Consider the following 14,108-nt stretch of genomic DNA (forward strand, 5'->3'; position numbering starts at 1 on the left):
GTCGCCGAACCAATGGGCACGCTCATCGGAGTCGCTTCATCCACCAAATGTGTGGTGGCCCATATGGGGCCAACATATGTGTTTCTGCTGCCCCTCGAGCATCCACGGCTGTGACCAAAGATCAAACAGGTTAAGGGTGGGCTGAAATCTTGGAGCAAGACCAATCAAAACTCTATATCTATATATATCCAAACCATCGTACCCATTTAGTGTAAAGAGTATGAGGTTGAAGGACTTCTTCAAATCCTTCCTCCTTTTGTGTAGGTTCCTTCTGCCAAGGAGGCCAAGTACCTGTCACACAAACCATGGGAGATCGCAGAGGTACCCTTCTCTAGAGAGCCTCCCCAGCCAAACCGTAGTTTGTGATGTGGAGGGAGCGCTTCTTAGGACTTCCTCCACCTTCCCTTACTTCATGCTCGTGGCATTGGAGGCAGGAGGGTTCCTAAGAGGTCTACTGCTCCTGCTTCTGCACCCTCTCATCTCTTGCCTGAGCCATGAGGTGGGGATACGGATCATGGTGATGGTCTGCTTCTTTGGACTGAGGAAGGAGGACTTCAGGGTGGGGAGAGCTATGCTGCCTAAGTTCTTCCTGGAGCAGGTTGGGTTGGAAGGCTTCGAGGTGCTGCGGAGAGGAGGGAGGAGGGTCTGTGTCAGCTCCATGCCAACCGTCATGGTGGAAGGCTTCCTGAAGGAGTATTTGGATGTGGAGGTGGTGTTGGGAAGGGAACTGAAGGTGTTCGGTGGATACTACACTGGGTTGATGGAGGATGGAGTTATTGGGTTTGGCCATGTCGATTTTGCTCAGCGTCAGCTCTTTACCCATTGTAAGGTCAGTCATCACATATCCACTCGATATGAAGTATATGTGCATATTAATTATGAGGTGTATGAATCCATTACGTGCTTATGGTTCTTCTTCGTACAGGAAGTATGCTTGGTGGGAGAAGCTGAGAAGAGAAGAGGCCATCATCCCCTGCCAAGATCACAGTACCCCAAGCCCTTGGTCTTCCATGATGGCAGGATAGCGTTCAGGCCGGACGCCGTCTCCACCCTCTGCATGTTCCTGTGGTTACCCCTCGGCTTCGCCCTCGCCTTTGCCCGAGCCCTCGTCTTCCTCTTCCTCCCCTACGCCCTCTCCATCCCGCTACTCGCCTCCCTGGGCATGCACTCCAGGCTGATCACCTCCGACGACAAGGAGGAGAGGCGAGGCGACGGCAGCCAGCTCTACATCTGCAACCACCGCACCCTCCTCGATGCCCTCTACATCTCTGCGGCGCTCCGCCGCCACGTCACGGCCACCACCTACAGTGTCAGCCCCATCAGCGAGTGGTTCTCCCCGATAAGGACCGTCAGGCTGACGAGGAACAGGGAGGAGGACGCTGCGAGGATGAAGAAGCTGTTGCAGGAAGGGGACCTCATGGTGTGCCCCGAGGGGACGACCTGCCGCGAGCCGTATCTGCTCCGCTTCAGCCCGCTGGCCGCGGAGATCAGCCGGGAGGTCGTGCCGGTGGCGTTGGAGTCGTGGGCGAGCATGTTCTACGGCACGAGCACCGGCAAGCTCAAGTTCTTGGATCCCTTGTACTTCCTCATGAACCCGTTCCCGTGCTACGAGGCGGAGTTCATGGCGACGGTGGCCACCGGTGCCATTCGTGGAAAGGAGTGCAGTAGCTACGAGATGGCCAACCATTTGCAAGCGGAGATCGGTAGGCGCTTGGGGTTTCAGTGCACCAGCTTGACCAGAAAACATAAGTACGTGCTGCTTGCAGGCAACGAAGGGACCATAGAGAGAGAGAGAGAGAGGACACGGGAAGGTGACGTGAGAATGGAGAGACGATGAGAGACTTGTCTCCCTCTCTCCTTGAGATATTAATGGTTATTTTCCTATGGTTTGAGGTGAAAAGGGTGAGTTTGTCATGGTTATTTCTATGGTCGTGTCAGAAACCATCACTAAGACAAGCGTGTCGCTGCCTCTGCCAGCCGGCCACGTCAGTGATGAATTACGTTGGGCTCGAGGCTCGGTCGGCCGAAGTCCGAATAGTGTACTTGATCGGCTGCTCTCCGCTCGGGCCCACGAGCCCATGAGAAACACGGTGGGTCCGCGAGTGAGCGTACCGCCGCGGATGGATCAGCTGAAGCGTATCTGATCCCCAACCCGATCAATCCTATTCGTGTTTCGATGACGTCAGCCCTGGGAGGTGAGCACGTGAGTGGGGGGAGACCCGAGAGGTGACGACGTCAGCAAGCGAAGCACAACCCCGGGTTCGTGCTCTTCAGCGGTCGGATCGGTACCCACGTCATCGATCCGCGTAGAGGTGCCGAGCGCGGACGGTTGAGATCGTTCCTGGAGCCGGTTGCCGGTTGTCCCCGAAACCCAACCCCTTCCTCCCACTGTTTTCTTCTTCCCCTGATTTCTGATTTTGATCCCCTTTTTCCTTTGATTTTTGGGGATAATTTTTGGTCTGCATCAGAGGGAGGAAGGGGACGAGATGAAGGGAGGAGCGGCTGCACCAAAGGAGGAGAGGGAGATGGAGGTGGGAAAGAAGAGTAAGGAGGAAGAGATCAAGGCCATCAACGGCAAAGTTGACGTGTATGATGTGGATGAAGATGGTGCGGAGGAGGAAAGGGAGGACGACGAGGAACCGGAGGAGATCGTGGAGCTGGATGATGATGATGATGACGATGACGACGGTGATGATGATGAGGATGATGGGGACGACGACGATGATGCGGAGGAGGTCGCGCCGAAGGGGTATCGCCCCCAAGCGCAGGCCGCGGACGATGACGCTGAAGAAGGGGTAGAAGAGGAGGACGAGGAGGAAGGCGGCGATGGAGATGATGATAGCGACGACGACGACGACGACGATGAGGAAGAGGAGGTATATCTCTATTTTCCTTGGTAACTGATCTACTATATACTTGTGTTTTTTTCTATTATTTGACAGTAATTGATTACCTGATCTGGATACTGTGCGTGGCAACTGCATTTAGTTCACTTCTTTGTTTATTTCTTGTAGATCTGTAGGTTTTTTTTCTTTAATTTAGTGAAGTTAATTTTCTTTTGATCTAAAATTTGCTGCTGCTGGATGGAAATCATCATGGAGTGTGCCTACCTTAGTTTATGTTTCAGGATAGGTTTGATATTGTAACATGTCACTTCTCGCTCATGTTTGATTCTTGTGTTCATATATGTTATATCCAGAATGAGTTCTTGTTTGATGCAGTTAGTATGATCATTCTTCTGTTTCTTATTTCCTAGCAAGAAGTTCTTCACCTCTTTATGATCATTATCTGGGTTTTCTGTCTCTAATTGTATATCTATGTGCCTATCTTGTTCTAGAAAACCTTTCTCGCAGTTATTTAACAGATGAAAAATGCTGCCTTTCAAGAAAGAAATAGGGGTGTTTCATAGTAAGTTTGATCATTGATGTTGATTGCTCATAGTTTTCGTTATCCGCTTCAGAATTATTCATAGTGCAATTAACAGTCGATCATAAGCAGTAATAAAAAAGAGTCGAGCATCTGTTGATGCGGGAAGAACTAGTCACTTCCAACATATTATCTTGTTGGAATCATGTTTTTCTGTTCGCTAGTTAGTAGAATGAACCAATCATCAAACTGGAAAGTTTTATTTGCATCTCGTTTTCTTTTTTTGCCCATTCTTTGCACAATTACTATTAGTCCTGTTGACATGGAAAACTATCGATTTGATGATCACATCTCGCTCTCTCTCCCCTTTTCGGATCTTAATTTTATATCTTCTGTCGAAGTATGCACAATATCTTCTTTTTTTTTTCAACTGCATGTTCACATCATCCTCTTTTGTTCCGATGAATTACACTTTTGAAAGAAAAAATTAGGGTTTACGGGTGAACGTGCCTAAACATCAAGTTCTCAAGGTTTTTTTTTTTCTGTAAAATGGCCTGCATTAAATCTGTGTCTCGTTTTCCTTATTCTTTTTTCCATATTCTGAATTGGCTGGCACTATTGTCATGGGTCCTGATCTTTACTTTTCTGTTCACATTTTCTACTTGCATAAGAATCAGTTCTAAAGAGAAAAGGGCAAAACGATTCCTTGTGAAGTATTCTGCTATCACCATCTTTATGTGGATGCTCCATGGTACATATTAATCTACTATTTCTCTTCATCAATATCTTTCTAATGGAGCTCCAATTTGTTCCTTAGCTGATTATATGCTTACTGCTGGGTCTGCCTTCGATATTATTTCTGCTTTTTCTTACTCTAAAATCGGGAATCAGGAACTTGGAATCCCCCTCTTTTTCTTCTTTTGTGAAATAAAAGCAAGTTTGATGGTCATCACAGGGAACAACACATGAACCAAAGCAAGATACTTCTATCACTATAAATAATGTTCTTGTTTTTCTTTTTCTAGAGGCAATGTAGGTATTTTACTTGTTATAGACGGAGTTTGCAAAGGCGATGATAAGTTCAGGATTTCTAATTGTCATGTGCTTCGATGATCGTGGCATTTTTCTTAATGTATCTCATGGTGCAATTTGTGATTGTTATTTGTTGACCTTGCTCTCCTTTTGTTCATGTATGATGTCATTGGACCCTGTCAGGAGGAACTGGGAACGGAGTACCTTGTGAAACCGGTGGGCCGTGCAGAAGATGAAGAAGATGCGAGCGACTTCGAGCCAGGCGATGAAACAGATGAGGATGAGGACATCGATGAAGATAATAATCAGGGTTACGGTGGCGGTGGTTCTGTCAAGGATGGTACGTCATCCAAGAGAAGAAGGTCATCCAAGGATGATTCAGATGATGATGATGACGACGACGACGATGACGAGAGGCCACCGAAGCGATAGTGGGGGGTATCATCCTGTTCCCTAGTTGACTTGTTTGGACTTTTAGAAGCACATTTTCGGTAATTTACATGGTATGTATTCTGGATTTAGTCTGATGGGGGATGGATTTATGAAGTGATTGCAAGGGTGTTAGGAGCTTTCATGTGATGGTGATATGTGGCAATCCCCTTCACAAAAAAACCCACATCTTAGACTTTATTTGCTTTCTTGAATCGTTAATTTTGCATGTTAATTGGTGAAGTCGTGTTCTTCAAATTTTACCCGTGATTTCTGGATGCTTTTTTGCATGGGCCTGATGAGGTATTCTTCGCTCTTTGAACTGCTTTTAACGTTATCGACGAGCTCGAGACTCGGTGATAATTAAATTGATCATTAGAAGCCAAAAGATGTCGACGCTGGAAATAGTATTTGAATTATCCTTAGTTATACGTTTTCTTTTACAAAACAAAAACAAAAAATCCTTGCTATTATTAGTTTGTCTGTTTATATGTTCAAAACTTAAATACTCTTTAAACTTTAAGATTTTTTTATATATAGAAAAAAAATAAATGATGAAGATGAGATTTGAATCTTGAATTTTGCGATGAATTATTAACTTATGATTTTACGATGATATCACAAAACATCAGATGAGAGGCCATCAACAAATAAATCATCTGTAATTGCCCGGCCTTCAGGGTTCTAGAGGCAGATTGGACGTTTCTTCCCTCAAAATGGATTAGTTGCCATGCTGATCAAAGAAACAATATTAGTTGCGTGAAAAAATAATTTTGTCATTGTAATTTAAAAAAATTTTAGTCATAGTCTTTAGCTTTAGTTGTGCCTATGCTCGAACTAAGTCGCTTGGCCGGTTAGCTTTTGTCGTGATTGGTCGCAGCCCTCGTGTAGATAGTCAAGAGAAGGGGGGACGGGTGATGGGGTGATTGGCGTTGCTTGTTGGCTCGCATGCGAAGACATACGCAACCAGGAAAGGAGAGGTGGGTAATTGACGAGGGTCACGATCAACCACGAAAGCGAGTGAGGATCAAGGAACAAGACTATCGGACACAGGGCGAAGGGGAGTTAACCGAGAAGAGTAAAATGATTATTATTTTAAAAAATAAGTGAATTTTTTTAAAACTGAGTCGTTATGCAAGAAAATTTTAAAGATAAGTATTTTTTAAAATTCACCTTAATTTTATGGGTGGTCATTATTTTTTAAAAAAGAAAAGACAAAGACTTTAAACCGTATAGAGAGGGGTTTATTAAAAGTATTTTAATTAAAGACGACATTAAAGCATTTTCCTAACGGTTTGTTAAAAGAATATAATTTATTTCATTTATTGACACTCCATTTTGGGCATCGTACCGACGAAATCGGCCGAACGACTCCGACGACTCACGGCACGCCCTGTTGTGATCGGACGGTTCGCAGCTCACATCCGGCTTGTACAGACTGCCAAGCACGGGCCTTTCTTGCGACGTCTCCTTTTCGAGCTTTGGATGGCCGAGAAGGCGGCGGCGGCGATGGCGGAGGAAGCGAATCTCGCGACGGGATCGCCATTCTCGGGACGGCACCGCAAGCTTCTGGAGCGGCGATCGTGGCGGCGCCGACGCGGTCCGGCAAGTCCACCCAGGTGAACCGCTGCTCCCACCATTGCTGTCTTGCTTCCCCATCCCTTTCCTTCTTTATCGGCATCGGCATCGGCATCGGCATCTTTTGCATCATCTTATTAGATTGGATCCCCTTCGATCTACCATCATCTATTTGTGCGCTTCAAAAGATTTGCTGCCGACATGATCCTAATCCCGTCTACCTGATTGTGATGGACGGTTGAGATGTGAGGTGAGGATGCGAGGACGGTTGAGATGGCGAATTGGAGTATTGCAGTTCCCCGTTCGGGTCGGAGAGCGAGTAAGTTTTTGCCCGCGCTCCGTCCCCCTACAAAACGTCGAACACGATACCCTCTCTCTCCAAGAGTGTCTCAGATCAGAAGAACTCTCTCTCTCGCTCTTTGGAAATCTTAAATCAAAACCTATCTCTCTCCGCGTCTTCTGCCCTTAATTCATTGGAGCAGGCAGAGGTGATGTCCCTCCGTCCGACGACGCGGGCGGAGGCCCGCAAAAAGTCGTATAAGGTGGCCGTGGACGCGGAGGAGGCCCGATGGAGGAGGGAGAATGTCCTGGTGGAGATCCGGAAAAGCAAACGGGAGGAAAACCTCAACAAGAAACGATGCGAGGCCGGGCCGCACCATCTCAGGCCCCCTCCTACCCACGCATGCGGGATGAAGGTTCTTGCTCTTGCCGCCTTATCTTTCGTTCTTCTTTTATATTGCTGTTTTACTCTGGATGATCAGACGCTTTCGACAATGCTCTCTCGATCTTGATTTGATCTCTATTGAACCCCACGCTCTTCATTTTGAGTGGTTTTGAACTTTTCGGTTTCTTGCTTCTGTTTGTGCCAGTGCACAATAACCAGTATACGTTACATACTTTGGTATATCCTGCATTAAATTCTTTCTTTCTGCATTCATGTATACATTACATACTTATATGCATGGGTTTGAAGACAATAATCAGTATACGAATAAAAAACCTCAAGAATTGGTACATGTTAGAATTCAAAAAGTAAGTATTTTTGCTGTCATGTGTATATGGACAATTAGGTATACTCTTCTCAAGCAGATGGATAGGATATGCATTGTTTTTTTCTCTCTCTTTTAAGTGTCTAAAACTGTCTGAGAATGTTGACACGTTATTATTTTCTATGTCCTAACTTCATTAAAAAAAAAATTATATTCTTTAATTATTTACTGTATAATAACTTTTTATAATTTGATTATTATTTTTATATATACATATAATAATTATTTTTGAAAAATCCTATATTAGGTTTATGACATCCTGGTTTAGGCCTAGACGAGCAAAGATTTGTTAGTTTATATCCTATATTATATAAATTAACTTGTTAGTTTAGACTCAATAAAGTTACTAGGTCAGGTATCCCATCCATAATTATCCCTACTGAATCGAAAAGCAACCTATCCAAGCTTTGGATCACTAGGTCACTGTAGGCAAGCCCATTGGTCGGATCGCAAGTTTCATTAAAAATATCTAAAAATATATAAACTTATTTTAAAATTAATAAAAATGAACACATATTAAAATTAATAAATAAAATAAGACAAAACAAATTATATTAATCTAACACAAAATAAATTATTTAATGATACCGAAAACAGAATAGTTTATCCAACATAATGAATATCTTCTTAGATATCAAATTGAATTGAATAGTATGTATATTCATATGAATTTCTCGTATATCTGGATGTATATGTTTTTAGTCATCTCAAATGCAATTTGATAATTCTAACCCCCGGAGTCTATTTTCATATCATATTCTGAATTTTTTAAATTATTTTTGTTTGTTGTAATATTTTTTTCATTCTCCTCGTATTCATTTCCATGACTAAAGAGAAGAGAGCAGATGTGAGAGGAGGGGTGGAGAGAGAATGGCGATCAAAGAGAGATAAGGAGGCAGAGGAAAATAGCGCAACCAAAAGAGATAAGTGATTGAGTGAGAGAGGCCACTTGGTTTTTCACATTATCCCTAATTTCAAAATTTAAAATAAATACCCTCTTAAACATTGTCAAGGGTATTTAAGTGATCTTATATATATTTACAAAACAGAATCAGCATTATTTGATCTGATTGATTCATGCAGGTTATCCTATTAACAAAGTTAATAGCTCATTAAGTTGGATCATGACAAATTCTCTTTGCTATATTTATATTTTTATGAAGGAAAAATATTTTAACGGAAGCAAAGATTAAAATACTGTCCATACTACACGATATGAGCCATGCTTATCAGTCCAATAGTTAACCAAGCAAATCAAGCAGTTGTATTATTTCATTGACGGGTGCCCCATGCACCATCTCCTTCCTTTGTTTAACTGCCCCTTAATGAAGTTGTTATGAAGTACAACAGCTAAACTATACAATATAAGTTCAAATGGGAAACATTGTTTATGTCTATTACAAGTTTTATGATTTAGTTCCAGATTCCAAGAAATTCCTTATTAATAAACATATCTTCCCCTCAAGATCCTCTTACAACCTAGTTCTAATTTTTCTGATTTTATTTCTAAGTACCATCTCCAGAGAAGAAACTTTTTCCCCTTGAAAACTGTTATTTTGTTCCATTTGCAAATAATATACAGTAGCAGCTAACAAATAATCGCATAAATTTTGCACCATTCCTTTTTCTGTATAATAATTACGGGGCCATAAAACTTTCTACTCCAATGCATTTTATCCCCCCTTGATCTTGCTATCGGGTGACCTGTTGAATTCTAAAATTATAAGCTGAAGGATATCTATATACTAATGCAATAAAGTAATTGGAAAAACAAATTGTGGGTCGAGATCAGTTATTGACTTGCTGTATAGAATGAATCTTTTTGTCTACTATCACATACAGCAAAGCAACTTATTTCAATGTTATTTACTTTGCTGTAGCCGACGTATTTTAGCTATAGAAAAATGCTTTAACTTAAAAAACTTTAAATTTAATGAAGTTACAACATAAGAACTTTATGTTGAGGAAGATTGTTGGAATTTTTTAAATGATTCGGAATCATATACATAGTAGGCCATGGCATGGTTTCTCCAATATTGATTGGAGTGATATTAATTATCCTATATTTACCGGTCCGACAAGGGGTCAATGATGACCATCTGTATCGGTTAGTATTCCTTAATTCTTTTTTTCGGGTGACTAGAGCCTGTTTTACCTGTGGGAAGTTGGATCGTAAAGTAAAAGACTGCTCTCTAAACAAAAAGAAAGAGCCACTGTCTCCTAGATCATCATCCCATGACTGAGTATATGCTATTACCGAACAAGATTCCAGAGTTTATAAGTTAGTGGTCGAAGGTGTCATTTGTGTTTCTAATATAAATGCAAACATTTTATTTGACCCTGGTTCTAATCTATCTTTCGTTTCACAATATTTTGCTTGTCACTTGGGCATTCAACCATATAAAAAAATATAAGATGGTACAAGTTGATATATTGCTTGTTATATAGATTGTTGTTGTCAAATTTGTCGAAGTTAATAACAGGGCTGTTTGGTTGGAAATTAGTTGACTCTTATCGAAGAGAATCTATAGCAACTTAACAGTACTAATTAATTGATTTATCATCTTTGCTAACCTAAATTGTATTTATTTTTTTGAGGAAACAAATTATAAGAGAACTAATTCTTTAGTTATTCTCCAGATTGATAATCTTTCTGAAATGGCTGAAGGAGCATATTCTGAGGATCCAGCTGTTCCGTCATCAGTAATAACACAGTTCAGGAGACTCTTGTCGGATGGTATTATATATGGCTACACTCTTCTTTATAATTCCTGGGAGTACTTAGCATTTCTGATTGTAACTAAGAATGCAATATACTTGTCGAGCAAGGTGCACCTATTGAGGAGGTCGTCAAGGCAGGAATTGTCCCTCGGGTTGTCGAATTTATTTTAAGACATGAGACACCACTGCCGCAGGTATTTTTGTTTTATCATTTCTGTGATTCCTGGTTTCTTTCTATTATGTAGCTGAAATGGTCAGTGCATATATCTTTTTGCAGCATGAGGCAGCATGGGTGTTTTGCCAATATAGCTTCTGGGATGTTAGAAAATACCCAAGTTGTCATTGATAATGGTGCTGTACCAAAGTTTGTTCAGCATTTGAGTTCACCAAGTGATGATATTTAAAGACAAGTTAATCTCCATTAAACTGTATATGGCTTTTTTAAAGAACCAAAGCATAAGTACCACTTTTCAATATGATGTAGAATAACTATCATTACTTTCTATTATTGGACAGGCTGCTTTGGCCCTTGCTAACATAGCTGGTGACTCACTAACTTGTAGAGATTTTGTTCTTAGTCTCGGGGTTCTCGTCCCCCCTCAATTTAATGTATATTAAGAATATCAAAGCTCAGGAATTGTACATGGGCCCTATCAAACTTTTGCCATGGGGAACCATCAGCACTATTTGAATATGTTTGAGACTCATTTGAAGTGCCTTATTTCTGAAAAAAAAAAAAACCCTTCATTGAGCGATTTCCTTATAAGATGTTTATTCATTAAATTTATCAGATAAAGACTGCTCTACCAGTTCTTCAGCGACTTATTCACTTGAATGATGAAGAGGTTCTTGTGGATGCCTGTTGGGCTATATCACATCTTTCTCATGGAAGTAAGGACAGAATTCAAGCAGTGATAGAGGCCGGTGTCTGTCCAAAACTTGTTGAGCTTTTGAGGTAAGGATGAATTTGACATCTTTGGTTTTTCATTTAGATCGATAATCGTCTGTGGCCTCTGATGAAGAACTTCTTTCAGTCATCCATCACATAAAGTTCTTGTACCTGCTCTTAGGACATTGGGAAATATTGTCACTGGAAATGATGTCCAAACCCAGGTATATATGATTTTTTGGTTTGTGCAACAGAATTTTGTGACACTAATCAGTAACTTTTTTTTCTTTTGTTAATGGAAAGAATCTTCTTTCATATTCTGGATGCCCATTGGAGGCAGGATTGTTTCTGGGGGTTGGCGTGGCTAGAGTAATTTGCTGGCACAAGTTCTTCCCCTTTTCTTCTTTAGGATTTTTTTTCTTTTTCTTTTTTTCTAAATACAGATTTTAGTAGCAACTGTAACTGTTATTGATAACAGTATCATGAAAGCATGCCTATACTGTGCTGAAGCCCATCAAGGCTCTAATATCACACCTGGCCTCATATGCGGCTCAGTAGCTTCAACAAGGAACATACCTTAAAAACAAAAAGGTTCACAAAGAACATGCCTTATGATTCCTATCATTAAATTTTCTTTGTAAAAGTTAATAATCAGATGCAACATTTTATTCTTCTTCTTGGGGCGTGTTCTCCTCTCTGAGATTTATGTTTGTTAATACTCATAATTGTTCTTAAATTTACATTGTTTACTATGGAGAAAAACTAACACCTAAATTATAATCACAGATCATGATAAAAAATTTAGCACTTCCTCGCCTTCTGCAAATTCTTACATCAAGTTATGACAACTATATCAAACAGGAGGTTTGTGGGGTTATCTCAAACATCACTGCTGGAAATAGCAATCAGATTCAGGTACTTCACAACTAATTGTAGTCTAAAATCATATTTTTTTCTAACCTACCCACCAGTACTTCTAATTGGAAGTATGCTTGTTGTAAATCAGAGGTTCCTTTTTACTGAAAATGAGTTGCCAACTTCATGATTTAAACAGCCAGAGCTAATTACAGTGTTCTTTTACATTAGCAACACTCATTTTGTTTTTCTTCCATTTTTTGCTAAACTATAGGCTGTCATAGATGCAAACATTGTCAGTCCATTGGTGCAGCTACTGCAGCATGCAGAATTTTCTGTCAAGAAAGTGGCTTTCTGGGCTATATCAAATGCCATCCATGGTGGTTCTAACTGCCAAATCCAGTATGCTTTGCTTTCTCTTCGTGTCAATTTTAGTGCTTTTGGGTCTTCTGTGACAACAAAAGTTGATCATATCTTTGTGAAAACAATTCTTGATCTTAAACAATTGATCTCTTACTATTTCAGTTGTGGTGCATTGTCTGTCAAACACATTAGGTAGGTAAATAAAAATTACAGAAGGTAAATCTGACAAGTTGATGAATTTCCACCATAACTGTACTATTATAGGTGCTTATTAGTTGATTGTGTGGCATATGTTCCTTATTTTCATGATTGCATTCATTCTTAGTCAGAAAACATGCTCTTTATTTTGGTTTTTTGTGTGACACATACATAAACTAATGTTGCCGGCAGATCAACAATTTTTTTTTATATAGAAATCTAATAAAACCCTGTCCTTGCAGTCGAAATAAAATGTCTATGCAACAAATGACTAGAATTGTTTTCATCTTGTCCTTTATACAGATTTTTGGTCAGCCAAGGATGCATTGAGCCACTATGTGATCTTCTTGCCTACCCTGCCCCATCAATTAACGCCGTTTGCATGGAGTGTCTTGATAAAATTTTGGAGGTGGGTGAGGCCAACAAGCATCTGGGTATAACAGCAGGTCGAAACCTCTATGCACAGATGATCTGTGATTGTGATGGGTTCAACAAAATTGAGTCGCTTGTGGCACATGACAACATTGTCATCTATAAGATGGCAGTAAATATACTTAAAAGGTTTTGGGTGGACGACGAAGAAGACATGCAGGATTTTGATTAGGGTGCCAAGCATGGGCTTCAACAAAAATCTGTTGCCGCCCCTTCTGTGATGACTTTTTTTTTTTTTTTCCATTTTAGAGCACGTCCAGAGTGCGTGCATGTTGACAGCATTCTACTGTATGCATCTAAAACTTAAAATATTTTTCCTGTGTTCGCATGTTGATGTGTTAACTGTTTTTTTCGATGCATGACTTATCCAGCAAGATTTGTATATTCATTGCATAGTTTGTTCGGGGCAGGCGTATGCTTACACAAGTAGTTGGGTATGAATAACTACTAAACTCTTTTCGGTTGATAAGCATTCTTTGATGCTTTGAGCCAATGTACTAGGGGGATAAGGAATCCTATTATCACAGAAAGGATTCTTTCTTGAAAGTAAAAAATCTTACTAATCGAGATCTGATTATTTTTGTAAGCATCCATGTAGTTTGAAGTCTTGGTTTCGAACAATACGATGAAAATACTTTCTGAGTTTCTCTCTAGTTCTTCCTGGATGTGAGTAACTCTTTGAAGTTTTTATGATAGAGTATGGAAGATGATTTATGTTTGGATTGATGTTAACTCATAGACTTCTTATGATCATAAAATTCAGTTTCTAAAATTTCATGTCTCTCTATCTATGCACATATCCCGTTTACTGACCTACCTACTATTCCACTATCGGTAGTTGTTATATTCAAATTCTTGGAAGATTGTCTTATGCACGGTTTAATGCCATTCTAGGAAATTAGTTGCCTTCTTAATAAACTCCCAAATTTGTGATTCCATAAAATAGACACGACAGGTTTCCTGGCCGCATTCTAGAATGGTTAAGGAATTTGATCCATATCATCTACTTGGATCCTCTACCATGCGGTATGGATCGTCGCTTAACCCGATTCCTAGCCCAATATATTGGATATGAATCCATTGTTTGATTCAGATTCTAAACGGATCCGGCCCAACATATTGGTTTTCACATTACTCTGTAGGTAGGTCCCTACGGTGCCTATGACTAGAGGTGTTCGCAAGACGCTCCTTGTCAC

General features: G+C 40.6%; 3 protein-coding genes across 5 annotated transcripts; all 3 read left to right on the top strand.

Moving 5' to 3' along the window:
- The first annotated feature begins 195 nt into the window (after positions 1-195).
- On the top strand, positions 196-1,924 carry LOC103986489 (probable glycerol-3-phosphate acyltransferase 3). Its single transcript, XM_009404508.3, has 2 exons — positions 196-829; positions 926-1,924. Exons 1-2 carry the CDS (start codon positions 221-223, stop codon positions 1,835-1,837), a joined length of 1,521 nt encoding a protein of 506 aa, XP_009402783.2. The 5' UTR covers positions 196-220; the 3' UTR covers positions 1,838-1,924.
- A 149-nt stretch (positions 1,925-2,073) lies between these two features.
- Positions 2,074-5,070, top strand: LOC135638588 (uncharacterized). The gene is made up of 2 exons (XM_065151765.1): positions 2,074-2,876; positions 4,582-5,070. Exons 1-2 carry the CDS (start codon positions 2,487-2,489, stop codon positions 4,828-4,830), a joined length of 639 nt encoding a protein of 212 aa, XP_065007837.1. The 5' UTR covers positions 2,074-2,486; the 3' UTR covers positions 4,831-5,070.
- Positions 5,071-6,158: 1,088 nt separating this feature from the next.
- Positions 6,159-13,240, top strand: LOC135637903 (importin subunit alpha-4-like). 3 transcript variants are annotated; one of them, XM_065150776.1, is made up of 9 exons: positions 6,159-6,724; positions 6,888-7,100; positions 10,095-10,191; positions 10,284-10,369; positions 10,967-11,130; positions 11,210-11,288; positions 11,851-11,979; positions 12,194-12,321; positions 12,784-13,240. In XM_065150776.1, the coding sequence occupies exons 1-9, from the start codon at positions 6,662-6,664 to the stop codon at positions 13,082-13,084; spliced, it is 1,260 nt and encodes a 419-aa protein (XP_065006848.1). In that variant the 5' UTR covers positions 6,159-6,661; the 3' UTR covers positions 13,085-13,240. The 3 variants fall into 3 exon arrangements, with proteins under 3 accessions (XP_065006848.1, XP_065006850.1, XP_065006849.1); XM_065150778.1 differs by having other exon boundaries at positions 11,926-11,979; XM_065150777.1 differs by having other exon boundaries at positions 6,160-6,446.
- Positions 13,241-14,108: the final 868 nt, after the last annotated feature.

This window comes from Musa acuminata, chromosome BXJ3-5 (assembly GCF_036884655.1).
Source record: "Musa acuminata AAA Group cultivar baxijiao chromosome BXJ3-5, Cavendish_Baxijiao_AAA, whole genome shotgun sequence".
Classification (NCBI taxonomy): Eukaryota; Viridiplantae; Streptophyta; class Magnoliopsida; order Zingiberales; family Musaceae; genus Musa; species Musa acuminata.